The sequence below is a fragment of the Sodiomyces alkalinus genome (assembly GCF_003711515.1).
Source record: "Sodiomyces alkalinus F11 unplaced genomic scaffold SODALscaffold_5, whole genome shotgun sequence".
Lineage (NCBI taxonomy): Eukaryota > Fungi > Ascomycota > Sordariomycetes > Glomerellales > Plectosphaerellaceae > Sodiomyces > Sodiomyces alkalinus.
The window spans coordinates 695,474-721,469 of record NW_021167083.1 but is presented as its reverse complement, the minus strand read 5'-3'; the positions used below and the strand labels follow the sequence as shown (position 1 = coordinate 721,469).

Genomic DNA, 25,996 nt, shown 5'->3' with positions numbered 1-25,996 from the left:
ACTATGTTAAGGAATTGACTGGGTGAGGTACGGATACGAAGTAATATTACGGGAGTAGAGGGGGGAGCGTGCGCATCATCCATTGCTTTCTGTACAACAACAACAAAGCGAATAAGGTAAGGTACCTTATCGGAACTGAGTACTCTGTACTCCGTACTCCGTACTTGGCCCGAAAAGGTACACGTACCTTACTGAACCACCCCAGTGGATACGGTACCTAATGTATGGCGGTGGTAGCAGCAGGAATGACAACAGGACATCTTGGACAGTTGCCCCAGTACAGGAATTCTCACAGCTTCGTTCTCAAAAGAAACCATAAACACTACCTAGTATATTACCGGAACCAACGCCCATGCATCTGTCCCCTCTAAAGCAGCCATGTATACCTAATCGTCAACGCCAGTTATGAAGTGGTATCATACAGAGTAGAACATGTTATCCTACACACGAAAAAGAAAAAATCGTTTCTTCTGTTCTTACCACGCCCAGAGCACCTTGTGATGCAGAACCCGTGACCCCAGCCTCTCAAACTCAAACGGCGTGATCCACGAATCATTCGTCGGAAGCTTCGCAAACACGCTGGCCCCCTTCCACACCACCACCTGCTCGTCCATATCCCTGGCGCTCCTGCTCACCAGGATCCTTTCCAACAGATCCGGCCGCCGGGCCTTCAGCTTCTCCTCCAGCACCGCCGTGAATTGCGGGACCTTCGCCCCGCCCCCGATGACCATGATGCTGCCGAGGTAGTCGCGAAGCTTCTTATCGTCGCCCCTAGCGGCGTTGTGGATGCTCGTGAGGATCGCCAGGTCCAGCGGCGCGATGGGGAGCACGCCGTCCCGCTCCATCGCAACCGCCTTGGCGCTCTTCACCTCCGCCTCGACGGAAATGCCGGGGGGGGGAGGTTGGGAGGCTGACGGTGCAGGTGTGCCACCGCCGCCGCCGTTACGAGCACTGAGGCTGGGTGCAGGACTACCGCCGCCGATGCCGTCCTTGCCGGCAGTAAAGATGAATGGTGGAGGCACGGGGGTGCTGCCACCTTCGGGGGCCGGTGACGGCGCCTTCGACCCCGAAGGTGTGCCGTTCAACCCGCTTTCACCTCGCTTCAGGTTATCGAACGGCTGCAGTTTCTCTTTCACAGGAGTAGACACGTCGGCCAGGGACTGAGAGGGGCCAGACTGAGAGGGGCCAGACTGAGAGGGACCATTTGCTGCTGTCGCGGCATTCAGGGACGGGTTCACGAGCGCCAGGATGGCGAACTGTGCGGCCGAGGTAGGGTCATCGGGGACGTCGACATCGTACGCGTTGTAAGAGCGGTCGAGCAGCTTCCGCCGCCCTCTGATTTTCGTGCTGTTATCGAAGATGTCCGGGTCGAAAAAGCCCATCGGAGCCAGTATGACTTCGTCGTATGTCTTGAACTGGTATTTATGAGTGGGCTTGTTCGGTGCCCGAACATGAAATTGGTAAAGCTGCACCGATATATCTGCCTGGGACATTGTGCAATGTTTGATCTTCAGCTCCTCGGCGAGGAGGAAATCGTATCGGCGTTGGAGGTTGATCTCTTGGTAGGGGAAATTGTCGTAGAGCATCATCTTGATAAACGCCTCCGTCACGTCGTAGCCGCCGTATTTCAGGTTGATGCGTGAATCCTCGATACAAAGCCCGTCCTCGACACACGTGACGGACGTCTTTTGCGCACCCACGTCCACAACGCATGCTTGCGTATATCCTGCCCCGAACGTGGCCGCCATGCTTTCTTGTATGAAACATATCTTGTTGAACTCGAACCAGTTCGCGCATGACTTCAACACCTGCTCCACATACTTCTTGTCATACAGATCGGGGATGACAAAGACGCAGCTATATTGTCGCCAGGTGCTGCTTTTCGTCAGGCCGAGTTCTTGACGGATAGCCTTATCGAGAAGCGTTTCCAGGTCGTCGTGAAGGTGCTCAGCCGTCGTGTATTCGTCCTCGTTGAGCCACCCGTGGCGAATGGGCCACCAAAGCTTGAACTTGGGCTGCGAATCGTCGGGCACTCGCAGAGCTTGGTTGCCAATGAAGCATGATGCGGGCGACTCGGGGTCATCGAGAGTATGGATATCGGTCCACTCGATTTGCAGGGGATCGTTGTGCTGAGGGATGACGTCGGGTTCCGAGCGGCGGTTGTAGTTGAGCACCAGTTCCTTCGAGTTGGGCAACACCTTGCGCTTGTTCTGGCGCATGTCAGTCTTTAGGTCGTTGCACACCTTTGTGTACTTCTTGGACCACTCCTCGCCATATTGCTGCTCTGTTGTCTTGGCCTCGAACTGGCGCCGCGGCAAGGCCTCGTACATCTCCGACTCCGTCTGAGGGAACTTCGTGGCAAGCGCCATGGGGATCGTCTTGGGCAGCGCGTCGCTGGCAAACCCGATGCGTAGATTCTGGCTGCCAGGGTGAATGACGATGATTTTGGACGCATCTGTGCCGCCCGAGGTCTCCGACGGGCCATCTTCGCCGTGAAGCTCGGGTATGATCAAGGGAACTTCGGCGTTGCCGCTGCGGGCGAGAGCGCGATCACGGTCTTTTGCTGTTTGCACGAGCCGGTCGCGAGTAGCATCGCCTTGAAGTCGAAGGGCAAGAGTCTGATCATCGCGTTTCATGTAATCACTGGGTATCCCCCGAGGGTGAGCATGAGTTCTGGGAAGGGAGGATGGGGATCACAGCAGATCCACAGCAGATGCTGTTTCACGTACGTATAGTAATTCTTCTGATTGATGGGAGTGACATCCGGCCAGCTCGACTGTTTCATGCCATTGTCGGTTCTTTCTAGGCCTGTGTTGCAATCACGTTAGCGTTGGTCGAACAACCTATGGGCTGGGCAAATGGCAAGGGGATCGAATGGAATTGAAAATGCAGCAAAGGAATCGATTGACGGATTACTTACCCTCCCGGAGGAGGACCCTCTCGCTGACTTTGCCGACCATGTCCGTCGAGGGGTACGATGGGGGGTCAGTCGGATGGGGTGTAGTATGAGCATTGGATACTGGCCATGAGGCGACAAGCTGGGAGATTTCAAAAGTGTTCCCCCACAAAGCAATTGCAGCCGTCTCCTTCCTCATGCTGGTTGCTCACAGGGATCCATTCTGCCGCATCTCTGTTGCTGGGTCGTTCACATTAGTCCATATTAGGAATGGTGCCGCGCCTTATACGGGAGTTTATTTTTCCCTGCCGAAAAGCAAGCTGACAAACCCCCGGGGGGGGGGGGAGGGTTGGCATCAGGGAACGCATATACGTATACAGTGCATATTTTAAACCATCTGTACTGTCCACAACCCCACTTTTGCTTTCACATATTACCCTATACTTCCTCTACCTACTCCGCGTTCAACAGGTTTCGCCCTACAACTCTTTCCGAGACCTTGGCTTGGTTGTGTTCCGAGTTTTTCACTTCTCTCTGATCGTAATTTTCAATAGTAAGTTCGTTTCTGGCGAGTGTACTCTCGGGTCCATCATCTTGCATTTGTTGGTGGAGGTTATATCAATCCTGTGACGTCATTCTCATGAGGTCCTCGCTGGCCCTCAACCCATAGTGTGACGGAGAGTCGCTCCCCGTCACTACCACTTTGAACTTTGTGTATTAACGATTGACAGTACTGTATCTGATCGTGGAGCTCCTCATAGCTAGCCAGCTTTCTTTTTGAGTGCCCAAACTCATCCAACGCATACAACTCTGTCTCGTCAAAACACCAGAATGCCTCCTATACCCATCCACACTTCGAGCCCGATAAACGCGGCCAAAGCACAGGGGACAACTCCTAAGACAGCAAACTCGGAGGCTCAACCAGTTCAAGCTGGTTCTATCAGGCTGACGGGGCCAGAACTCTCCCCGACCAGCGCTCAACCATATCCACCCGCACAGCCTGGCGCCAGGCCAGCCATACCTGCACCGACTAGCACCGCACAAGCATCACCACCGCCTCCTCCTCCTCCCACGCGAACCCAGCAGCAAAATGACACCGGACCTCCGCCTCCGCAGCCGGGAGCCGTTCCAACTCCTCCTGGAAGCACCAAGGTCCCCCCGCCTCCAAGGGTGGGAGAGATATACCAGCCTCCACAACCAACGCCTGCATCTACGGCCAGCGTTCCATTCCCAGCGCAGATGTCGATGCCGCCTCCGACAACCTCGTATTCCACTCGGCTAGGCTCGGGTACATCGACGAACACACCTCAGTTGGTTAGGCCTGTTCCGGTCAATCTGGGAAGCACATCGAGAAACGATTATTCTCACCCGCCGGGTTACCAACAAAGCGTTGCTTCGGATAGCTTCAGGAATTATCAACCAAGCGGGCACAATGCTTCGATGGGGACTGCAGAACAGGGTAGTTTCATGGACGAGGACGACGACGGCGTATGGGACACAGCGAAGAGGTGGGCTCGGACCGCTGGGAAGAATCTGGCAGCTGCAGAGAGCGAGGTATGGCGAAAGTTGAACGACAAGTAGTGATTCCGTAGTTGGTGCTTGGGCATTAAGTTAGCCAATGGTAATCCACAATATCGTCAACCTCTGGAGGTTTGCTTTGCATACAATTCACTGGGAAGTTGACTGCCTCCGGCGAGACTGCCCGCCCCCCAGGCTTGTCGTTGTTTGCATTTTTCTAATTTTGCAAGTTAATACTGTTTGACAAGTCGATAAACACTTTTATTTCATGGCTAGGCGTGCTTCATTCAAATCTCAGCCCCTACACAACAACTCGATTCTAAGGACACGCGAAATTCCTGTCGTGGGATGTGGGATACGATGTGTCTATATCGTGACCTACATCTCTATGACTGGTTGTTTACTACAGGAAAATGGAACTTCATACCTTATTTTATACTCTTTCAACCCCCTGCGTTGTCAATCTCACATGACCACTTCAGTGATCAAAGAAAGTGACTATGGAACATTCATTGCACCGACTCGAAGAGGCGTTTGGGGTGAATAGAGAGTTAGACTGGGTCAACAGATACTCACTCTCGGGGTTACACGTGAGGAGGCAATCACGATTAATTAGTAGGTGCATGAGATTATGGTTATGTACACGGAAATTCCGCGGAACAAGGCGATATACTTACTAGCCCAGCGCTTCAGATAGAACACTCAGTGGACTATGCGGGATATATATATCGAGTCTTTCTGACCTTTCACAATTATAGGATGCCGTGGGCTCAAGCGCCTGGGCGTTGGACGACTGTTGAAGCCTTTAGTGGATTCTCAGGCCGGCCAGCTCTCGGCAGGAGTACCAGTCTTTTTGCGCCAGCAGACAGAGAAGTGAGTCTTATCCCAGGTTATGCTGGCATCTTGTGCGAGTAGATATCGAATATAAAGACAATCTGTCCCGTATCATACGCCTACAGTGTTGACGTTGAGAGCCCTTTCGATAGATAACCAACTATGCTCCTGATATATTGTGTACTGTACTGTTAATATATCATCCTGGTAACACCCTGGTTGACCACGGAGGCGATAGGATGTCTTATCCAAGCATAGTCACATGCCTCTATAGGACCGGTGTCTAACCGTACCAGAATAGCGGGTGGCCCCAGTGAATGCCAATGCATGACAGCCCAGGAGTTACCTGAGATTATTTTTTGACGTCCCATGTTGCCATTGCCACACAGACGTTTGGTCAAATTCAGATGAACAAGGGAGGTCTAGGGTTCTAGACCCCGCATTCCTTCCTCTGAGAGAATTCTGCTGAATTACCACATGGACGAGGATGTCATGGCGGTAGATCCGTCCTGCCAACCAGCTTAGTCGATGATGCGAAAGATCTACCCGTCTCTCGCCGCGTGTCCCTGAGCATGATGAGCAAAGATGGATTGGCACGTTTCCTGCTGTATTGGGGGTGATTTCCCATAAGGAAATCAACTTCCATCTGATCCAATCTTGCGACTGTGACAACCCATCCGATGTTGATGGCATACCGTGCATCGCGTACGAATAGGTCAGAATCGATATTAGATGCGAATTCGAGGGACCACAAGACGTGGGGGGCCTTGCGGGATTGTGACCCTATACGAGCTGCGATCTGCACTGCATTTTGCGGGAAAACGCATAGATAGATCGTTGAAGCTGGCTGTCGAGGAGCCAGGGTCCAGGGAGTTGGGCAATTTTCATGCATTGTAGGTGATAATTCCCCATTGCAAATACCGTCTGCCATGGAAGTGGGACTTCTTGTTCCGTTGTTCTGCTTCGGTTGGCCCCCGCCCTCTCGAGCCCGGACTCGCCGATATTGAAGGACGCTTGGACACTTCTCTTGTGCACCAGTTTAATTACCCCTCCAACTCTCCTCCCCCTCAACAATCAAAGTGGTCCTCTTTTTAGGTGCTTCTTGAAAAGCCAACTCATGCTGTGACGTCGGCAACGCATTCCATATCAATTGTGTTGTCATTTGGGATCTTGTTGGGGCTGGCCACTTTGCGTTTTATTCTTACTAATGCCCAACATTCTTGTCGACTTTGCTCAACGTATGAAGGGAAATGGTTCGTCGGCTTTGAAGAATAGGTTGCGGACTGTCCTGGAGTGCCTATTCTAGCTGGGCTAGAGGAGAGAACTACTGAAAACAACGGTTCTAGCCTTAAATTTGGCGGTTCTAACACTTAGACGAGGCAACGATCGGATGGGTAAAATATGGAAATGCTGGATCGAAGTGCAATAACACAATATTACTATGCTCTCTTGTCCGCGAATCAAATTACATAGAAAACAGACCTGGTGTGTCATGCGCTCGACGAAAATAAGATTAAGACAGACTAACCCGTCGTCCTATACTCACTAGTAACTGGCGGGGAATCCAGATTCGGACTGAGCCCAGCCTATAATAACGGAGGAGAATGCGTTTGAATCGGTTACAATGGCCCGTACTTCACCAACCAGTTGTATAAGGAGAGACGAGAAACCCAACCATACATAGTTGGACTTCCACGTGGTTCCGGGCACTAGCAGTAGCCGTGCCAGCTACACACAGACAGCCAAAGTCGCAATTCGGAGGAACCGTAAGTCGCAGAGTTAGTGATAATAAGTGATAGCGTACTTCGTGCCCCAGCCAGCTACCATAAGGTAGACATGGAAAGTGTCTATGGACGAATAAAATGAATAAAGTATCCAGGGACTATTTTCCCACTGGCCGTTACACCGCGCCACGAGACTTCGAGATATCTCGCACCAGTACGTTTCATCAAAATAGGAGCGGCTATACTCGTACCGGGGGTGTCTGGCTGTGAAGTCTTACACGTCAAGACTAAAGAATTGCTGACCAAACTCCTGTTATAATGGCTAGGTGGTGAAGATAATAAGGACGAACGGTGCACGGAGGTTGGCACCAATGGTCCCGAGCTGCAGGTACTACAAACCTGTATGTACTCCGTAACCCGTACCTGCAGATCTTAGTGCTAAAATTAGAGGTACCCGTCTAGGCACCGGACCCACTAACCCCAGACCATCTCTGCAACAGATCTGAGACGGATACGTCTCTTCCCGAAACTCCTCTAAACTGTTCTGGGACTAGTGTAATAGTACTTTGCTTACATAGCGATGGACGGTCTCCCATTGATCTACCTTAAGGTAGTGTACAACGTAGGTAGTTAAAGCTGGAGAGGAAAAATCTATTTCGTACACGAGTCTCTTTGAGTGCTTCTGGTTAGAGTATATTCATCAATAGCTATATGATCTGAATATATAACGTCATAATGCTATATTTAGGCATCCCAGGGTGTGCGGTTTTGGTGGCAGAGATGGAGAAAGAAGTGGTGTCTGTGTGACATTCGTTTGCGCTTCCCCTGTCGTACGCTTACCTCAGCGGCGGCTAATCAAAACGTGTAACGGCCCATCTCCGTGGGGAAACTTCAAACGTCGCTCACATTTTAGTGCCTCGACGTCTCGACGTCGCCGTCGCCGAGAACACATCGCAGACCACATCATTCCCTCGTAGTGTCTATCAGTCCTGTGGCTCTACGTGCCCAGCCCCTCGCTAAGTGCAAATCTCCAAATTACCTATGTGGTCAGGCTTTCGACGCGCTCGCCCTTCCTCATTACCTGTCTAAAGAGAGATGCTGGAGGCGGCCCGCTTCCCTCTTGATCCTTCACACCGACGGCATTGATTAATAAAAGGACAGGTGGCCGACAATCCTATGCCGTCTCGTCACACTGTCGGACAATTTTCCACGGCTACTAACTAGGGTCTCGGCTCACTGTAAAAAGTACTCCCCGATGCGGATGCAGTCCACTCCCTTGGGCCCTAACACACGGACCTTTTTTTTTTCTTTTTCTTTTTCTCTTCTTCCCAGAATACTTCTTCTACATTTCCCGATCCGGGGTTATGGGCGCCACCGTCTCAACCTTTCGCCTGCCCCTGAAATTCACCCGTTATGTTTCTTTTCAGGTCCAGCTACCCTGCCCCTTACAGCAACCGTTAACGGTTTCGCAGCTTTCCCAGCACGTTGTTGTTTCTCTGTTATTCTGTTTCTTCTGGGTCATGGCTGAATTGTGTGCTACTGGTTTCCGCCTCAACTCGATCGGTACCAAGGCATCTCCTGGCCTTAGCTGCACATGACGGCTTTCATCATACGATCGATCGCTCAGCCCCAACCCCTGGGTTTTACTGCTACGTGCAACGGCCCTAAAACAGTTCACTGCCGCTTAAGGCCAATGTAGTCGGCCTTGACTACATCGTTCGTCTTCGACTGGCGAAGTCACGTGTCAAGAGTCTGGGCTACATCCCAAACTCTTACTCTCACTTCCTGATTCTTCTCCTCTACTCTATATCTACATCAGTCGTTAGCGAACCGCGGGGGGTGTCAGTGGCTGTGCTCCGAATACCCATCCCTACCCTGCGACTTTCCCCTCGATTGCTAGGGGAATAACTATCACGGATAAAATCAAGATGTCGCCCGTATCGTGGCGCAGCCATTCTGAAAAATTCAACCAAGCGGCCCTTTCGTCTCGACTCCCCCATCTCCCCCAGAATACCAGACGTCCACGCTCCCTCACTTACACACCTACCCCTCCATACACAAACACCCCTGGTCCACCCATTTCCCGAAGCAGACGTAGTGGGTCTGGGTCTGTCCTGTCCCTGCTTCATCGGTATCGCTTGCGCTAGCCCACGCAACCCGCACCCTCCACTATTGTCGACTGGACTCGACAAACTGATGCTGCCTATCCCACTCTGCCCGCTTCATCCGTGTCACTCCTCGTCTTAGGGTCTGGGCAACAGGAATCCACACGTTTCTTTCCCCTACCGTCGCCAGACGTACCGTACGATGGGCTTTTGTATCAGAGAGACATCCGGCTCACCCCCTGCCGATGTGTCCCGAGGCGAAGTGCGTGTGCCGAGCGATTTAGCCCGCCCGCCCACAGACGAAAGTCGTGGGTGCCTTCTTGACAAGACAGGCCCCATTTTGCTCCATTTCTTCTTTTAATATCTTCGGGGCCCCTCTGGAGAGGCCGGTGCCCCTCCCGTTCCCCTCCTCTCCCTCTGTTCTCTTCCGCTTTCTTCCCGCCTTCCTTCACTACTACAGGGCTGTCTCGTATCATCAACCACCGGTGTGTTTTTCTAGTCGCTCCTTCTCATATCTTTGATTGCATATCCTATCCACTCCTTACTTCCCTTCCTTCTAGTAACGTCTCTCCTTCACTCGTCTTTCGATACTGTTGTCGGGAGCTGGCTCTCTTCTTTGACTGCGGCTTTCCCGGATACAGTTCGCCTCGCTCTTTTCTCTTACACGAGATACACCTGCGTTTAAACTAATTCTCCATTCCTTACTACGGTCTATTTGCCTCTGTTTTCCCTTGTTTCTTTCTCAGACTTTTAACACCGGCATACCAATTCGTGTCGCCTCTTGAGTCTCGGATCCAATACAGGCCTTCCCACCGCTTACACCGTCACGGCTCTATTACGCCGCCGACCGGTTTTCATCTCAAGCCAGCCAGCCTACCAATCCCTTCAGAATGGCCAGGAATTGTCCAACCCCCGTCTTCACCATGAACGACAACGAGATTCCGATACCATCAGACAGTTTACCTCTGTACGAGCACCAGTGGACGACACCGGCCTCACAACGGGCAGTCCCTCGTCCTGCAACCGTTTACGATGGATCCTCGTTCACCACCGGGGAAGAAAATGACAATTCAGAGCCTTGGTATGAAGCCGTGATACCTTGGCCATTTAGGCATCAGCGACAGACGCCGAGCGCAAACAACGCCATGTCGGGGCCTGGATCTGATCACCAACAAGATATTTATTCGTTTAATACAATGAACAAGAGTAAGCCAGGTCTGCAATCCCTCAGTGGACCGATCTTTGTCCTTTTACCAAAGCTAACACGCCAGCCAGCCTATGGCCAAAAACCGTGCGAAGACCATTATGAGATCCCGGTAGTGGAAACAGACATGAGTATCGGTCAGGCATATACGACCGACACGGCGGTGACCATGCCAGGCCCAAACTATGTCGGCCCGTCGCATGAAGATTCTTCGACACATTTCGATGGGGGGTTCAACCGCCGCCCCATTTCTGGCTCCTCGTTTACCGTTTCCACCCCGGGTGGGCTATCCGACATCCTTTCGTACGACTTGGGCGACGATGCATCCGCAGCCGCATCGGATGCGCCATCCCTGAGCTCCGACTACACGCTCCCGTCTTCGAATCGGAATTCCCTGGTTTCTTCGATACAGCTCTCTCCCGTGGCATCTCCGCGCATGACGCCGCAGAGTCGAACTGACCTAGTGCGGACGCTCAGCCGCGGACGTGTGACACCGAACCCCCGTCCCAGTGCACGGTCGGCCCCTTACAATATAGGGAACAAGCGGTGGTCTACTGGCTGCTATGGGACGACGTCTCAGCGACGAACAACGACTCCTTTTGTCTACAACCCAAGCCAGGATGTTTTCGACGCCCGTCAAAGCACGTCATCTAGGCATTCTTCCCCCACTATTCAAGACCAACAAGTTCTATGTCCTGTTCCCCTGAGCTACGCAAACCCACAGGCCGCGCAGGAGCAGTCTTTCTTTTCCACCCCTGAACCGCAGCAGCAGTACCACGCACCAATGGTGCTCCCCACGCAGGCTCACGCCCCTTTCCACGGGTTCCATGCCGACACGGGGTTTTACGGCCATTTCCCCATGCTTTCAAGCAACGCCGAGCCTCACGCCCTGCATGGGCATTATATGGGCTCGTCTGATCCTCCTGATATGTATGCCTCCCTGCGAGAGGAGCATGTGCCGCCGCCGCCCGAAGACATGAACCCGGAGGACAAGGACATGATACCGCGCGAGCAGCAGCCCCGATTCGAAGGCGACCTCTACACGCCGAGGTGGGTCCGCGGACACGGCCAGAAGCGCGAGGGATGGTGCGGGATCTGCAGGCCCGGTCGCTGGCTGGTCCTCAAAAACTCGGCGTACTGGTACGACAAGACGTTCAGCCACGGCATCAGCGCGCCGACGGGCAGCCCGTTCCCGGAACCTCAGCAGACGCGGCGGGTGATGGGCGACCCGGACGCCTGGGAGGGGTTCTGCAGCAGTTGCAGCGACTGGGTTCCGCTCGTGGGCACCAAGAAGCAGGGCATCACTTGGTTCCGGCACTGGAGCAAGGTAAGCATGACCGGACCACCGGAACGACGTGGCGATTTTGCTAACTAGCTTTTCCAGTGCGGCAAGAACAAGGACGCGGTTAAGCGTCGGCGTCCCGTCGCCAACGGTGGTGGTCGGACGAAGCCTCAACCCCGAGCACCCATGACGCCGCAGATGACGCCTGCCACCGTCTCTGGAACGGACACTCCGGCCTCGGCGCAAGTGTATCGACAGGGAGGGCTTTTCCCGTCTGCAGCACGACCGACACCGCAGCAGGCCGACGAACACCGCATGCGAAACCCGACGTCGAGTCCCTACGAGACGATGCCGAACATGATCTAGGACACACTCGGGTTCGAACATGAACTCATTCCAATTTTCTCACTTGTCCTTTCTTTGGCTTTTCTCTTGTCGCATCTTTTCTACTATCTATGAAACAGGCGCACGCAACTCCCACGCGTCGCTGATACAGTATTTGCCATGCCGTCACGAACGAAAAAAGAAAAAAGAAAAAAACTCCTTCGACGTTACTCCGACATGATGATTATGGAATGGGATAACTAATAGACGGGGGAATGCAGGCGACTCGCATGAATACGGTGAGATATCCTGTCATGGTGACGGGGAGGGAGGACTATAGACTTTACCATACCCATCTTACCCATGATACCCACCATAGCCATCACAGCCATCACAGCCATCACAGCCATTATGGGCGTTTTTCTTTTTCTTTTTCGTATTTTCTTTTCCTTTTCATTTTGTTCCTTCTTTTCTGCTTCTTTCCCCTGTCTCCCCCCTCTCTTCACAAAGTCATCTGGCTTTTTCTTCTCCCCTTTTGGTTTAGACGTTCATCTATCCTATCTGTGGGGGTTTCTGAGTCTTCACAGAGACGTCAGCTGGTCTGACTACCCTTTCTTTTTTTACAGCGTGTGTTACTTTTATTTCACTCACTCTTTATATTAGTCTATCGGCGTCACTACTTTTCTGTTATACTCAGCTTCCCCCTGCCATGGCTAATCAACGTAAACCATAATACAATGTATACATATACTTAAGATACCCATATATGACCCTGCAGACACTGATGGGCTCAGTCGTTTGAATTGTATAAGCCTACCGTTCGTGTCCATTGTGATGTGAGCTCGATGGTAGTATCAAGCTTGCGGGATAGAAGGATCGTGGAATGCTCTGCGGCTGTATAAGAGGATGCGTTTATCCTCCCCGACAGCATCGTATACGATGAGAGACGTTTGCGTATCTTAGTAAGACACCGAAGAGCCATATCTGTCCAAGGCACCTACCTGTAAGCAGTGATAAGGAATTCGTTCATGCGGGAAGTGAAGTGGTTATTCGGTCTTCCGTCTGAGCCCCGCCAACAACAATACCTTAGGAAGAGCCCCATCATGGGAGCTTTGTCGGCTACCTCGGGCTTCAGATAAAACTTTTCGAGGACCTTCGGTGTTGGTTTTGAGAATGGTTGGTGACGAAGTACCTTATTAATTACGGATCATACGAAGTACCTACACTAAGGTACTTCAAGGTTGTGGCTGTGGGTAGCCGTTGGATGCCGAATCCTGTTCCATACCTGGCCGCCACGCTGCAATTTAGTGGACGTTGCACTACGTTACCTTATGTATTCTAACTGCGAAGTACCTTATACTCCGTAACTGCGAAAGTGTCCAGCCACCTGACCTATGGTAATTATCCGTAGTATGTACGAAGTACTAGTTCACCGTTGGTGCCTGGACCCCCTACCTTACTTCATTCAAATCCTGACAGGCGGCTCCACGCTGTATCCCCAGTTGCTGCATATTGCTCCGGGAGACAGTTTTGCTTCCTCTTCCTGCCATCCCTTCAAGCAATTTTCCGTCTTTCTTTTTTTTTAATCGTCCTTTTACCTTTTTTTTTTTTTTTTTTTTTTACTTTTTTCCTTCTCCTTCCTTTTACTCCCTCTCTCTCCTTGGCTTGGCCTATTACGTCTTGTCTTGTCCTGTCTTGCTCTCGTCAGTTCTTGCATTCTGTTGTATAGAATCTCAACAGGGCAACCGGTCAGAGGGTCGATTTTGCATCCCGCCTTCACTCCGGGGGAAGAGCTGAGTGCGAGGGATAGCGAGCCCTGGACACAAGAAGAACGCCTACGCCTATATATGTGGTGACTACCTTGAGCTACGGTTTTATTCTCCTCGCGGAACGGTTTTACCGTCTCTAATCCGACTCTCGCTCGTCCTTGGCGGTTTGCTCCGTGTTGAATACAGTACGAGGAAAAAGAAATTCAGGTCCAATTTCCCAAACTAGGGAGGGACCTGCGTCTCTTCGGACTGGACTCTCTGCATTCAACGGGACTCGACCTTTTTTTTTTCTTCCTTTCCAGTCCAGTCAGATGCAACTGAGCGTTCCGAGCTACCTATTGGTCCTTTGAAGTATTCTCCCGGTTATTTCTCCCCTGTCCTATTGCCTTGATAGTTATCACCAACCAAACTAGAGGTAAGCAAGCTTGTCTACCCGTTCTCCGTACAGTTTCCATGGTTGCACCCCCCCCCCCTTTCCCCCCATACACAGACTCTCCCGTATGTTTTATCTTTCGTTTCCATTCACCATTGCCTCTACTTCTTCTTGTCCGTCAGTCCCTCCACCGTCACTATTCGGAAGTGCTCACTCCCTTTTGGCTTCCGCCTCTTTGACCGCAGACCCTGCATACAATAAATCAAACGATATAACGACCTCGAAGTACATATACATATTTGTGACGATCAGCGACATGTGCCGGCTCTGAACTCGCCCCCATTGTCACGACAAGTAGAGGTGGAAAAGAATTATTCTTATCTGCCGTCAGGAAAGGTTCTTGACCATTCGGATTGCAGATTACTGTAGTACAATATCTGGTCGTCCACCCGAACGACCAATTCCGTCCCTCGTCGAGACCCTCTTCGAACTTGGGAATACCACAGTCTGTGTAGTCCTTTCGTTCTGTCATGGTAGCGCTGAGGTCTTCTGAGACGACATCGAGAAGAAATCTGATATGAGTGGGGATCAACAGGCATCCAGGCAAGGCCCCCCCCCCCTTTTTTTTTACCATCTAACGGGGTGACCTTTGGTTGGGGTTATTCGCAACGAACAGCTGCCACAGCTGCCAATTCCCCCAAGCAAATGTCTCGGCTAACCGTATTCCTTCCAACAAAACAGCTTTGGAGATCCAAACGCTCTACCACCGACTCCGAAACGGACACCGACGTCTGCCCACCTCCCGAGCCCTGTCTTCAAGACCCCCAAGAATCGGCAAGGTCCCTTTAATGAGCCGGGTGGCTGGACGCCTCTCTTTGCCGAAGAATACTCCGTCTTCAATACTACGCCGGGCAATCTCCAGGCCTCCCACAGTCCGTTTGCTGAATTCACTACTCCCAAAGGACCCGACTTCCGAGCCGCCGCGGGCGTCCATAAGAGGCAGCCATCGACAGGAGGAAGGATCACTGCAGCCCATGACACGCACCTTTACTCGAATCCGAACCTCTCCCAGTCGCCCGTCAATTCTTCCCGCGTGTTGCCCTCTTCGCCGGGGCCGGTGACCGGGCCGCACGAGTTTTCGGGAACCGAAGATAACGGCTCAGAGCAGCAGGGTAACAACCCCTCAAAGACGAGAAGATCAGTCACAAAGACGAAACAAGGACCCGAAGGAGGTGTTCGTGTTCATCCCGAGGAAAAAGAAGCACAGGGCCAAACAGCGACGCCCCCTCCCTCGTCCCACAAGAGAGGGCGAAATTCCAGGCCGAAGCTCGAAGTAGGCAACATGCAAAATGACAATGGCTACGGCCAGCCGGACTTTGCGGCGGAGACGCCCCAGCAACCCAACGTGGCCGGCTACGTATCCACGTCCGACTTCTTCGGCTACCCCATGTCCGCGCCGGCCGCCGCGCCCTCCAGCTTTTGGGATCCGGGAGCCGACATGTCGGGGATGGACATTGACTTTTCATTCGGCGTTGATGCCTTCCAGATGCCCACGCTCGGCCACCGGCCCACAGGCTCGTTTGATGCCAACCAAATGTTCCAGGATATGGAGACCCTACCTCAGGAGCCGCAGCAGCAAACGAGCCAAATGCCAAGACAACAGCCGCCCCAGCAGCAGCAACCCAAAAAAAAGCCACGGGCTGTCAGGAAACCCCGGCCATTGGCTCCCAAGACGTCGTTGTCCCAAACTGAATCGAAGCCAACCTCTACCGCAGGACCTTCGATGTCCTCCTCAGCCGTGCATCCCGGTCCCATTGACAATCGGTTCAATCTCATGAGCCCGGGGACCGGCGTGGACCCAGGGTTGCTTTTCAGCCGACCCCAGTCTTCGAGCATGGACATCAGCTTACCGACGACTCAAGTGGACCGAGGGGCACAGTTCTCCATGGAAGCCGTGGCACAAGCCCTGTCCAAGGCACCCGTGCGGAACGACTTGCGCCGGTCCTCCAGCACGAGGGAACGACCGGCAACCCGGGTTCCGGACCGCAGCCTGGCCAGTTCGCCCATGAAATCCAGTAGCCGGCCGGGACTGCAGAGGAGCCTGAGCGAGAACAGGGGCAAACGAAGCCTGGCACGGAACCAGCCACCGTCTCTGGCACCCCCGGCCCAACCGACGCCAGCCGTCGCAAGCAGCTCCTCCTCGTCCAGGGGGGTGAACAGCCGGCCGCCGAGCACGAGACCATCGGGTCGAACGTCGCCTCTGAAGAACCAGTTCCAGCTGTCGAGCCTGACGTCTATCCCGGAGGCACCTCCGCCACGCGCTCGGACATTGGTCAGGTTCACCATCGACGCAGACGGCCGAGCCCGAGCCGAAACAACGGTGGTCGTAGACGGCGAGACGACCGGTCCAGGGTCGGAGGCGAGCAGCATGCAGTGCAGCAGCAGGAGGTCGTCCCGGGAGGCGGCGTCGGTGCGCGCACGGAGCTTCGATTCGGGGGACGAGGAGGAGTCGACGGACGACGAGCCCATCATCCTCCCCAGCCGGAACACGTCGTTTGCGCTGCCGGACCCGCACAAGCCGACCCGAGCCGGGTATCACACGTCGTCGCAGCGGAGTGTCAGCGACCGCAGCACGAGCTCGTACATGGCCGGCGGGGCCGGGGTCGACAGAGGAGCGGGCAACGACGCGGAGAGCGAGGCGGAGACGGTGATGAATGGGATGGAGCGCGGCGGAAGTGATGATGCGGCGAACGAGCTGCGCAGGCTTAGAGAGAACCGGCAGAAGCGCGTATCGGGACCGGGATCGGGGATCTCTGGGAAACATCAGCAGCAACGGGAACGGGGCCAGGGTCGGATGGGCAGAAGCTTTGGGGGCATGGCGGGACCGGTGGCGGCGTCGCCGACGTCGTTCACGGACGGGAGCCTCCCGACCCCTTCGACGGAGGCGCGGGGACGGCGTATTCGGTGCGTATGCCAGCGGAATGGTGGCAATCGTGACGGAGACGGGTTCATGGTGCAATGGTATGTTTCCCTCTCTCCCTGTTCTCTACCTTTTTTTTTTTTTTTTTTTAACCAAAAAAGAAAATATCCCAACCCGACCAAGGTTTCGCAAAACTAACTCGTGTATCACTGCAGCGAGTCGTGCGAGATGTGGCTCCACGGGCAATGCATCAGAATCACGTCGCGCCGGATGCTTCCCAGCGTGTATATCTGTGCCTTCTGCGCCAATACGCCGAATGCCCGGGGGATTCAGTTGCGGGAGAGCGGGAGAGATGTGGCTCACGGTGGAGGCGCCTCTCCGTTGGCTCACAAGTCGTTCAAGTCGTTCCGATGAAGGTGGATGCCGCGGCGGGGAAAAAGAAAGGCACGGAAGAAGGATAACGAAATACCATGCATGGACTGGATATGATGGATGGGCGGGTTTCCTGGGGGACGGGGGTTTGATTTATTCTGCGGACGTTGCCATGTTCAGGCCGTGTCTTCGAAGGAGGGGAGACAGCGGAGACGGATGACGAGCAGGTGAAAGAAAAGAAAAAGAAGACAAAAGAAAAAGAAGACAAAAAGAGATGCTGAAATGAAGATATGAGAGCATTTGAATTGATATGGAGGGGATAGAGAGGTTTGGCAAATACTTATGAGATACTTTTGAGAAGAACGGACACATGATACCCATACCCCTAAGGTGGCCAGAGACTGGATTAGGTGCCTGGCTTTAGGTTGTCTCTGCAGCTCAACTCTGTACTCTGTACTCCGTATTACGTACGGATAGAGCTTTCCACGGAAGTACTCAGAATACAGGCATGACATGGACATAACGATACCTTAGGCATGGAGGTCTCGGTTGCTTCCCGCCGCCTGACTGTCGAAGCTACCTTATTTACCCAATAAGGCAAGTATCTGATGATGACAAAGCCGGCTCGGTAAAGGAGGGGCAGAGAGTTCTAGGGCCGATGTCGGAATTGCGGGGTAGTTGATTGTGGGGCGATTATTGGGAAATTGGATATCGGTGCCCAGCTGCCCCTCGTTCGAAGCTTCTGGGTGGGAAGAATAGGCGAAGAATAGGGAAGTAAGGTACAGGTACAGGTACCCAGTGCCGGGCTACGGATGTTGTTGAGGACGGACCGTTTACTTCGCCGATCGGATGTTCCATTGAACTTTCCCTTCACCTTTCCCTTCCCGTGTTTTTGTTTTCAACCGACCTCAAGCTCCATCCAGCACCTTCTTTTCTCAACAAGGTTCTTCTTTTGCTCGTATTTGGCGTTGAAGGGTAATTTGTAATTTGGAGCCTACCTGAACATCAACATGGCGACAACACATGATATTGTGGTCTTTGCCGGCGACCACTGTGGTCCCGAGGTTGTGGCTGAGGGAATCAAGGTGTGTGGTGTATTCTCCCTGGAATCAATGACGCTCCACGACTCTTCACCAAAGCCTTCCTTCTACTTACTTACACTGGTGTGCAGGTTCTCAAGGCTGTCGAGGCTCACAGCCCGTCCGCTGGAAAGTTCAATCTTCAGGAGCACCTCCTGGGTGGTGTAAGCCATTATCCCTCGTCTCTCCATCCCTTCCCCCTGTCCCGTCCCGAGAAAGAAGGAAAGAAAAACAAACATAAGGTCCACAACGCTTACCACTCTCGCCCACTTACCAGGCCTCCATCAACGCCACCGGCTCGCCCCTGACAGACGAGGCCCTAAACGCCGCCAAATCCGCCTCCGCCATCCTCCTCGGCGCCATCGGCGGCCCCGAATGGGGCACCGGCGCCGTCCGCCCGGAACAAGGCCTGCTCAAGCTCCGCAAGGAACTCGGCGCCTACGGCAACCTGCGGCCCTGCAACTTCGCCTCCGACGCCCTCGTCGACTTCTCCCCGCTCAAGCCCGAGATCTGCCGCGGCGTCGACTTCGTGGTGGTCCGCGAGCTCACCGGCGGCATCTACTTCGGCGACCGCAAGGAGGACACGGGCGACGGCCACGCCCTCGACACGGAGCCCTACTCGCGGCCCGAGATCGAGCGCATCGCCCGCCTCGCCGGCTCCCTCGCCCTCGCCCGCGGCGACAAGACCGCCTGGAGCCTCGACAAGGCCAACGTCCTCGCCACCAGCCGCCTCTGGCGCAAGGTCACTTCCGAGATCTTCGCCGCCGAGTTCCCTTCCCTCGAGCTCAAGCACCAGCTGATCGACTCGGCTGCCATGCTTATGGTCAAGAGCCCGCGCGCCCTGAACGGCGTTATCGTTACCAGCAACCTTTTCGGTGACATCATTTCCGATGAGGCTAGCGTCATTCCCGGCAGCATTGGCCTGTTGCCTTCGGCCAGTCTGAGCGGTATTCCTGATGGCAAGGGCCGGTGTAACGGCATCTACGAGCCTATTCACGGTGAGTTTTTTTTTTTTTTTGGTTTTTTTAACCCTCCTTCCTCTTAGCCCCAGACCGCTCCCGCCCTGTTCTGTGTGCCGGGTTCTTCTTTGCTGACGGATTTAATTCCCCACCCTCCACAGGCTCCGCCCCCGACATCTCCGGCCAGGGCATCGTCAACCCCATCGGCACCATCCTCTCCGTCGCCATGATGCTCCGGTACTCCCTCAACCTCCCCAAGGAGGCCCAGGCCGTCGAGGACGCCGTCAAGAACGTTCTCGACGCCGGCCTGCGCACCAAGGACATCGGCGGTTCCACAAGTACCGTCGAGGTGGGCGACGCCATCGTGAAGGAGCTCGTCAAGATTCTCACTAGCTAGGTCTACTTTGGATGTTAAGGGTATATCTGTCGGAGGCTTACGAGGCGTTTTTCTTGTTACATGCGTTTGGTCCTGGAAATGCGAATGGTATCGCCGGTAGTATGGCAAGGTAGAGAAAAGAAAAATAAAGGGCCATTTGAAGATGTTCTCTGGCCCGGGCATCAATGTCACAAATTGAAGCATTTACTCACTTACACTTCCCCGGCTCCAATCTCGCTTCGTATTTGTTGTCCCGGTACGTGTTTGTGTATTGAATAAGAAGGAAATGGTGGCTGCGATCCCCGTAACCACGCGAAGCGGCCTCGAATGAATAGTACCCATTAACATCATACGCTATGCTACCATTATGCGCTCCTCTTTCCGCTCTTGATGCCCTTGAATATGAGAAAAGCCAAAAGAACAATGGCTGCTGCTGTTACTCCTGCCCCCCCCCCCCCCCCCCGGAAGGACAGAGCTCATCCCAGACGTCTAGTCTACCCACACCACCTTACTCGGTAACCACCTTGGTAACCCTGACGAGGATAACCCCCTCGGTAACGCGTCCCTCGCAATCCAGAAGATGCACAAACCGATACCCGGAGCGAAGCCGATCCAGCCTCACGCACGCCCAGGCAGCGAGGTCATCCCTGCCAATCTCGTCGTCGCGGACCGTGAACCTCACAAAGGCGAGCTCCTCGACGACGCCGGGGATGGCAAGGAACGGGAGCGCCTCGCCGCCAAAGTCCGGATCGCAACCGCGCTTCGTCCTGGTCCGGGCCTTGTACTCGCCCTCCCGCTCGTGTCCGTCGCCCTTGATGTGCTCCTCGGGCCCTTCGACGTGGAGCTCGATCTTGACGTAGGGCTTGAACCCCTTGGCGTTGTCGTCGCCCGGCGGGAGGGGGATGTTCTGGGCGGCGAGGACGTTGATCTCGAGCTGGAGTGTCTTGCGTGGAATTAAAAGTTCGGAGGTTGAGTCGCCGGGACCCCTATCGCCTCTTAGACCTGTGTTTCCCCCCCCAACGTGTTAGCGGGCCGACTTTCATGGCGAGGTAACTTTCATGGCAGTGAGATGGCTGCCTTCCGGAAGTTGGAAACTTGGGAACTTACCTTCAGGCTTCAGGACATAGCCGTGCGTGCCGGCGAACATGCCCTCGTTGAGCATCATGCCCTCATCCCACTTCTGCCAGTTCAGGGCGACGACTTGAATTCCCTTCCGCCAAAACGGCGCAGGGTCAAGATTGGAGGAACGGATTCGTAAACCAGAGGGGTACGTCCTCATGAGGTAGTTCCGGTTGTGGTCCAGCAGGGTTCGGCCTACTTTCTCGTACATGTCGATGACCTTTTGCTCGGACAAGGAGAAAATGTGAGTCGGCATGGTGGCCTCGGGCTGGGCGAAGCTCTTAAACGTGACCCCGCGGCAGTAGAAGCCGAGACGACTAAGGTTTTGGGTGATCTTGGGCGGCTTCGCCTGTTTAGCATTTTGTGGCGCCCTGTCCTCTTTATCGCCGCCGCCGCCGCCGTCGTCGTCGTCATCGTCAGCGGCGGATCCGGTCGGCGGCGCGTACTTGACCTTGACAATGATTTTGCCCTTCAGTTGACCAGGCTGCGGCAATGCCGTAGGTTCGTTTTCGGGCACGGGGACGAGCAGCCCTGCCCATGTGTCCTCCATGATCTTCACCATGGCGTCCTGCTGGGCCGGGCTGCAGTGGACCTCGAGGCTGACGACGAGAGGGGTATCGGTGACGGCAAAGGCATAGTCTCGGACGGTAGTACAGACGTCCCGGAAGGAGATTTCCTTGGTGAGGGTGTAACCGTGCAGAACACGCGGCTCGACGATGGCGGCTCGAGGTGAGGCAGTCTCCTGGAGGCCATGGGGTGAGCTGAAGACTGTCGCCAAGGGTGTAGTGGTAGTACTTACGTCTGCAGCGGGGGCGTCATGACTCTGACCAGTTGGCGACGTTTCGGCAGCTTTGCCCCGACGGCGCCCAGGGAGCGAGCTGGACACCTTGTTACGGAGCCTTTTCAGCTTGCTCTTCTTCTGTCCGGGGCTCTCAGTTCTCTCGTCATTGCTACGGGCGTTATCATCATCATCACTGTCGCTGTCGGAGCTCTCCGAGTCGCTCGCGTCCGTGCCATCTCCATCCCAGACGTCGACTTCGATACAGCGACAGCCACGGAGCAGGACGTTCTTGTAGGCATCTGTGCTGGAGTCGCTGGACAGCTGGTTCCCCGTCAAGTAAGTGTTGTGGCTGGAGCTGATGAAGTAGCTGTGCAGAGGCCAGGAGAGGTCTTCTTCTTTAGGGGGAGCAGTCAAAGCGGAAGCAGATGAGGTCATGTATTCAAGAAAACCGTCGAGGTCGATTTCGTCCCGGGACGCAATGGCGAGGTGACCAGACAGGAGAGCAGCTTCGAGGTCGCCGGCGTGGCCTTGACTGGTTTGGATGAACGAAGTGATCTCGGCCTTGTGCCATTTCCCGGTCTCCTTGTTGGCATGGGCCTTGAAGATTTTGGTCAGGTGAGGTAGGACGGAGGAAGGGTTGAGAGAGGCGATGGCACGTTGGGATTCGCTGGCACCCCCGCCGACCTGACGGCCAGGGACGGCGGCGGGGCTTGTCGTTGTGCTTTGGGTCATGTTCACTGGCTTTTTTTTGCCTGGGAATCTGGCACGGGTTTAAAGGAGTTCAAGGAGTTGCGAATGATGGCCGCTGAGCAGAAAAAAAGACAAGACAAGAATCTAATGTTCTTTTCCTTTTTTACGGGTCAAAGTAGAGGCGGAAAGCGTAAGAAGGAGGACTCTAGGGCCCTGAAGACGTGGCAATGCGAACCCAAAGATGAGAGGAGGGAGGAGGGGGAGGGGGATGTCGAAGAAGCTATCACCACCAATCATCCGTGAAATAGGGGGGAAGCAGGAAGGGGGTGCTATACTAACTAGTACAGTACCAACGCAGGTAGGTGCCATTGGTGGTTGAGTGAGGTACTGCTTTGGTACCTTATGGGGTAGAGTCCTCCGTGTTACCTGCTGTACCTACCTACCTTACCTAGGTTGGTACCTTGCGTTACCTTAGGTAGTGGGAGGATAAGGTAGGAGCGGGGAAGAGACGGCAAGTCAACTCTTGTGGGACCTTTGATGCCATCGTGAAGATGAATTATGATGCCTATCCCGTCTATTCTGTAAGGTCCTGTATTGCTCTACCGTACACAAGGTAAGGCAAGGTACTCAAGGTACCTAACATAAGGTACGTGGTCTGTCAGCCCAATAGGTACCTTGAGTCTATTTCGACTTGGCCAGTTCAATTCGTCCTCCTTCTCCTTCTGTTTCCCCTTTTCTTTTCTTTTCGGCCATGCTGCGGTGGTCGTTTACAGTCGTTCGTTCATTTCGTCATTCAGTCGTACAATCGTATCGTTGAGCAATGGGCTGGCTCGTGTGTGTGTGTGTGTATGTGCTATTCGGGCCCCTTTTACGCCTTCACCGGCGAGGTAATCGACGTCCACGTATTGGCCTTGCTCATCGTCCGTTTCCGCATCATCGCCATGATGTCCGCCTCCATGTGCTCAATGTTCTTCTCCAAGTCGGCGTCCTGCTCCCTGAACTTTTCCTCTTTTTTCCTATCAAACTGCAACCATCCAAAGAGGATGATCACCGTCAGCGGCACCGTGATGGCGAAGTACACCCATAGCTGTGTCGATACCATCGGTTCCGCGCCTGTTGTTTTCTCATATTTGTCAGTCGTCTCTTTTCCTCTTTCTGTTGTTTAGTCTTTCTTCTGTCTTCTATCCACCCACCTGGTTCAAAGTCGAAAAAGGTCATGCTGAACACCGACGACAGGAACGTCCCGGGTAGGAATAGCACGCCGAGCAGCGAAATCATCTTCATGGCCGTGCTGTCTCGCTTGCTTGCGTGCGCTAGCCGCCGCTGCTCACCGGCCATCTGGAACTGGATCTTCGACTCTCGCTGCGATAGCAGGTTATACAGCTAATCGGGGTTTTTCGTTAGCTACCCATCACCGTCACCCCCGTCGAGGGAAGGGGGAAGAAAAAAGAGAGAAGAGAAGAGAAGAGAAAAAAAAAAAAAAAAAAAACTCACCGCACTCCTCTGAATGGTAAGCCTTTCCAACGTCGTCGCCTGGTAATTCTCAATCCCCTTCAGCTTGGCCGTGTAAAACTCCAGCCGTCCCAGCATGCTCCGATGCAGCTTGGACAACAACTCCCCCTCGGGCCCCGTCTTCCGCTCCTCCGGCAGGCCCTCCCAGAACCGCTCCATGGCCACCTCGATCGAGCGCACCACCTCCCGGTACGCCTGCGGCCGCTTCCACAGCACCTGGGAGTGGCACTCGACCAAGTCGCGGCTGATGGCGTCGACCTCCATGACGCCGTCGTCGCGGACGTAGCCGTCCTTCTCCTCGATCTCGTCGCGCATGCTCACCGCGTGCTCCAGCCGCCGCAGCCACTCGCGCGCGTCGCGCTGCTTCTGGTCGTTGCGCGGCGACAGGTCGTACGAGAGGATGATGACCGGCAGGAGCAGCGGGTGGCCGACCTGCGCCGCGCAGGCCTTGAGGTGCGAGATGGACTCGACTATGTCCGAGGACGGCGTCCCCTTGATGTAGCCCGTCGTCAGGCCCGTCTTTATGCCGTGCGAGAGCATGATTTCCCATCCGCGCGTCTTGCCCTTCTTGCGGACATCTGACTTGCGAAAGATGATCTCTGTTAGGAGGAGAAAAAAGAAAAAAAAATTAGGTCAGTAACTGTCGGCTGGGATGGTAGGCGAAAAACGAAAAAAAAAAAAAAAAGGACAGTGACAGACGGAGATGGGGATCCTCGTCGTCCTGGTCAAAGGCACACCAGAAGAACGGTCCGACTACGCTCGTTCCCTCGATGGCGCGGAAGGGCAGCTTCATCGTCCGCACCATGGTCTCGTATGTGGTACGAGGGAACGAAATGAAAAACGGCGTAAACGTGTCCTTGTCCTTGGCATTCTTTTGGAGTCTATCGCGTAGTTTAGTTTAGTGGATAGTCCGCCATAAGGTTGTCGTCGAATGAAGAAGGGGAGGTGTTCTCACACTAGCCGGGTAGCACTCAGACGAGTCGTGCCCGGTTTCGTCTGGGGAGGAGCAAAGGCGCCCTGTCATTGCGGTTGGCATTCTGGTTCTTCTAAAGGGACGTAACTTTTGGGAGATAAACAGCGGCATACCCTCTCGTTGAGAAAGTTCTCAAACTCATCTGGTGTCAGTGGATGCTCCTCTACCGAGTTGTAGGACGCATCCTTTCCAGTGCTCATTCACGTCAGCCACTGCCCATCATGTTATGAACTCCGCCTCACTGCGCTCTGTCCGTATCTTCAATGGTGGAAGTTAGCGACCCACCGAATAATTGAGAATCTCAAGATAGCTCGTCGCTTCCTTGACCTCCCTACATTCCCCCACGAAGTACTTGAACATGTAGTCGTCCATCTCGGCGCACCTCCCCTGTCCCGGCTTGGCTCTCCGTGCGGCTACCTACCACATGCACCGGCTTCGCCGAGGAACCTTTACTCTTACTGCCGCGGCGTCCTGTAAATTCTCAATTTCTTCTTCTTTTTTTTTTTTTTTTGGCGGAACAGGATTGACCGTATGAGGATGTAAAAGAAAAGGCCCAATGCGAACCGGCTAGCTGCACGTCGGTCAAAGGTCTAAGAAAGACGCAATTCAAAACCACAATTGGATGCGGTACTGGGCTGAGCGTGAAGGGAAAGAAAAGACGATAGGATAGATAGAGGAAACGGGACTTGTCGTTTTCCTTCTCCTTCAAGCTCTTCTCGTCTCTGGGCCAATGAGGCGGATCTGAGACGCATCAGAACATCAGAACCCCTGCTCTGGCCCTCCCCCATTGACCACCAGCTGCCCCGCACTCTGCCCGTGCATGGTGCATACAGGTATTCCGTACATATACGAAGGATTTCGTACATATCTTCGCAATTGGGGTGGTTGGGTCGACAGGGCGAGACTGTTGATAGCTGATGTCACCTGCACTGTACATAAGCTGAAGAGCCATCATCGCCCCAGTGTCCTCTGTCCGTTCGACCACAACCGCGGTTTTCCAGAAATAGAATCCGTAATATCATGAGCCCAGAGTGTCAATTCAGGCATAAATTTGCCGTTTCTTCCCCGGATTTTGCTCCTGAAGGATGAATCCCTGTCGAGGTGCATCGACGTCGGAGAAGGACGAGTGGTGTTAAGGAAGAGAGGAAAAAAAAAAAAGAAACCAGGGGGAAAAAAAAAAAGGGGG

The 25,996-nt window shown here is 54.0% G+C and overlaps 9 protein-coding genes across 9 annotated transcripts in view; 4 read left to right on the top strand and 5 right to left on the bottom strand.

Annotated features, from left to right (window-relative positions):
* Positions 1-3,084, bottom strand: part of SODALDRAFT_344463 (actin-like ATPase domain-containing protein) — a 5,454-nt gene extending 2,370 nt beyond the window's left edge. Inside the window, exons 1-3 of the mRNA XM_028613165.1 lie at positions 2,921-3,084; positions 2,730-2,808; positions 481-2,643 (exon numbers count right to left, since the gene is read on the bottom strand). Coding sequence (XP_028466358.1) covers positions 481-2,643; positions 2,730-2,808; positions 2,921-2,960 — 2,282 coding nt within the window. The 5' untranslated portion in view covers positions 2,961-3,084. The remainder of the gene's footprint in view (positions 1-480; positions 2,644-2,729; positions 2,809-2,920) is intronic.
* Positions 3,085-3,473: 389 nt separating this feature from the next.
* SODALDRAFT_333150 (hypothetical protein) lies at positions 3,474-4,533 on the top strand. The gene has a single exon (XM_028611895.1). It carries the CDS (start codon positions 3,728-3,730, stop codon positions 4,475-4,477), a length of 750 nt encoding a protein of 249 aa, XP_028466357.1. The 5' UTR covers positions 3,474-3,727; the 3' UTR covers positions 4,478-4,533.
* Positions 4,534-5,738: 1,205 nt separating this feature from the next.
* Positions 5,739-6,410, bottom strand: SODALDRAFT_359649 (hypothetical protein; the record flags this gene model as incomplete). Its single annotated transcript, XM_028614192.1, has 2 exons — positions 5,739-6,261; positions 6,364-6,410. 2 exons carry the CDS (start codon positions 6,408-6,410, stop codon positions 5,739-5,741), a joined length of 570 nt encoding a protein of 189 aa, XP_028466356.1.
* A 3,350-nt stretch (positions 6,411-9,760) lies between these two features.
* SODALDRAFT_164835 (hypothetical protein) lies at positions 9,761-12,046 on the top strand. Its single transcript, XM_028606967.1, has 3 exons — positions 9,761-10,283; positions 10,353-11,608; positions 11,666-12,046. Exons 1-3 carry the CDS (start codon positions 9,968-9,970, stop codon positions 11,927-11,929), a joined length of 1,836 nt encoding a protein of 611 aa, XP_028466355.1. The 5' UTR covers positions 9,761-9,967; the 3' UTR covers positions 11,930-12,046.
* Positions 12,047-14,193: 2,147 nt separating this feature from the next.
* Positions 14,194-17,830, top strand: SODALDRAFT_333147 (hypothetical protein). The gene is made up of 3 exons (XM_028611894.1): positions 14,194-14,632; positions 14,771-17,050; positions 17,165-17,830. The coding sequence occupies exons 1-3, from the start codon at positions 14,607-14,609 to the stop codon at positions 17,361-17,363; spliced, it is 2,505 nt and encodes an 834-aa protein (XP_028466354.1). The 5' UTR covers positions 14,194-14,606; the 3' UTR covers positions 17,364-17,830.
* Positions 17,431-17,887, bottom strand: SODALDRAFT_164783 (hypothetical protein). Its single transcript, XM_028606966.1, has one exon. It carries the CDS (start codon positions 17,840-17,842, stop codon positions 17,498-17,500), a length of 345 nt encoding a protein of 114 aa, XP_028466353.1. The 5' UTR covers positions 17,843-17,887; the 3' UTR covers positions 17,431-17,497.
* A 329-nt stretch (positions 17,888-18,216) lies between these two features.
* SODALDRAFT_295358 (3-isopropylmalate dehydrogenase) lies at positions 18,217-20,187 on the top strand. The gene is made up of 4 exons (XM_028608777.1): positions 18,217-18,406; positions 18,493-18,564; positions 18,678-19,398; positions 19,521-20,187. Exons 1-4 carry the CDS (start codon positions 18,332-18,334, stop codon positions 19,754-19,756), a joined length of 1,104 nt encoding a protein of 367 aa, XP_028466352.1. The 5' UTR covers positions 18,217-18,331; the 3' UTR covers positions 19,757-20,187.
* Positions 20,187-22,446, bottom strand: SODALDRAFT_333145 (1-phosphatidylinositol-4,5-bisphosphate phosphodiesterase gamma-2). The gene is made up of 3 exons (XM_028611893.1): positions 21,654-22,446; positions 20,843-21,596; positions 20,187-20,737 (listed from the first exon to the last, which is right to left on the bottom strand). The coding sequence occupies exons 1-3, from the start codon at positions 22,365-22,367 to the stop codon at positions 20,244-20,246; spliced, it is 1,962 nt and encodes a 653-aa protein (XP_028466351.1). The 5' UTR covers positions 22,368-22,446; the 3' UTR covers positions 20,187-20,243.
* A 410-nt stretch (positions 22,447-22,856) lies between these two features.
* On the bottom strand, positions 22,857-25,540 carry SODALDRAFT_333143 (hypothetical protein). The gene is made up of 7 exons (XM_028611892.1): positions 25,096-25,540; positions 24,924-24,995; positions 24,793-24,854; positions 24,537-24,718; positions 23,820-24,436; positions 23,519-23,708; positions 22,857-23,438 (listed from the first exon to the last, which is right to left on the bottom strand). Exons 1-7 carry the CDS (start codon positions 25,180-25,182, stop codon positions 23,194-23,196), a joined length of 1,455 nt encoding a protein of 484 aa, XP_028466350.1. The 5' UTR covers positions 25,183-25,540; the 3' UTR covers positions 22,857-23,193.
* Between the last annotated feature and the right edge of the window lie 456 nt (positions 25,541-25,996).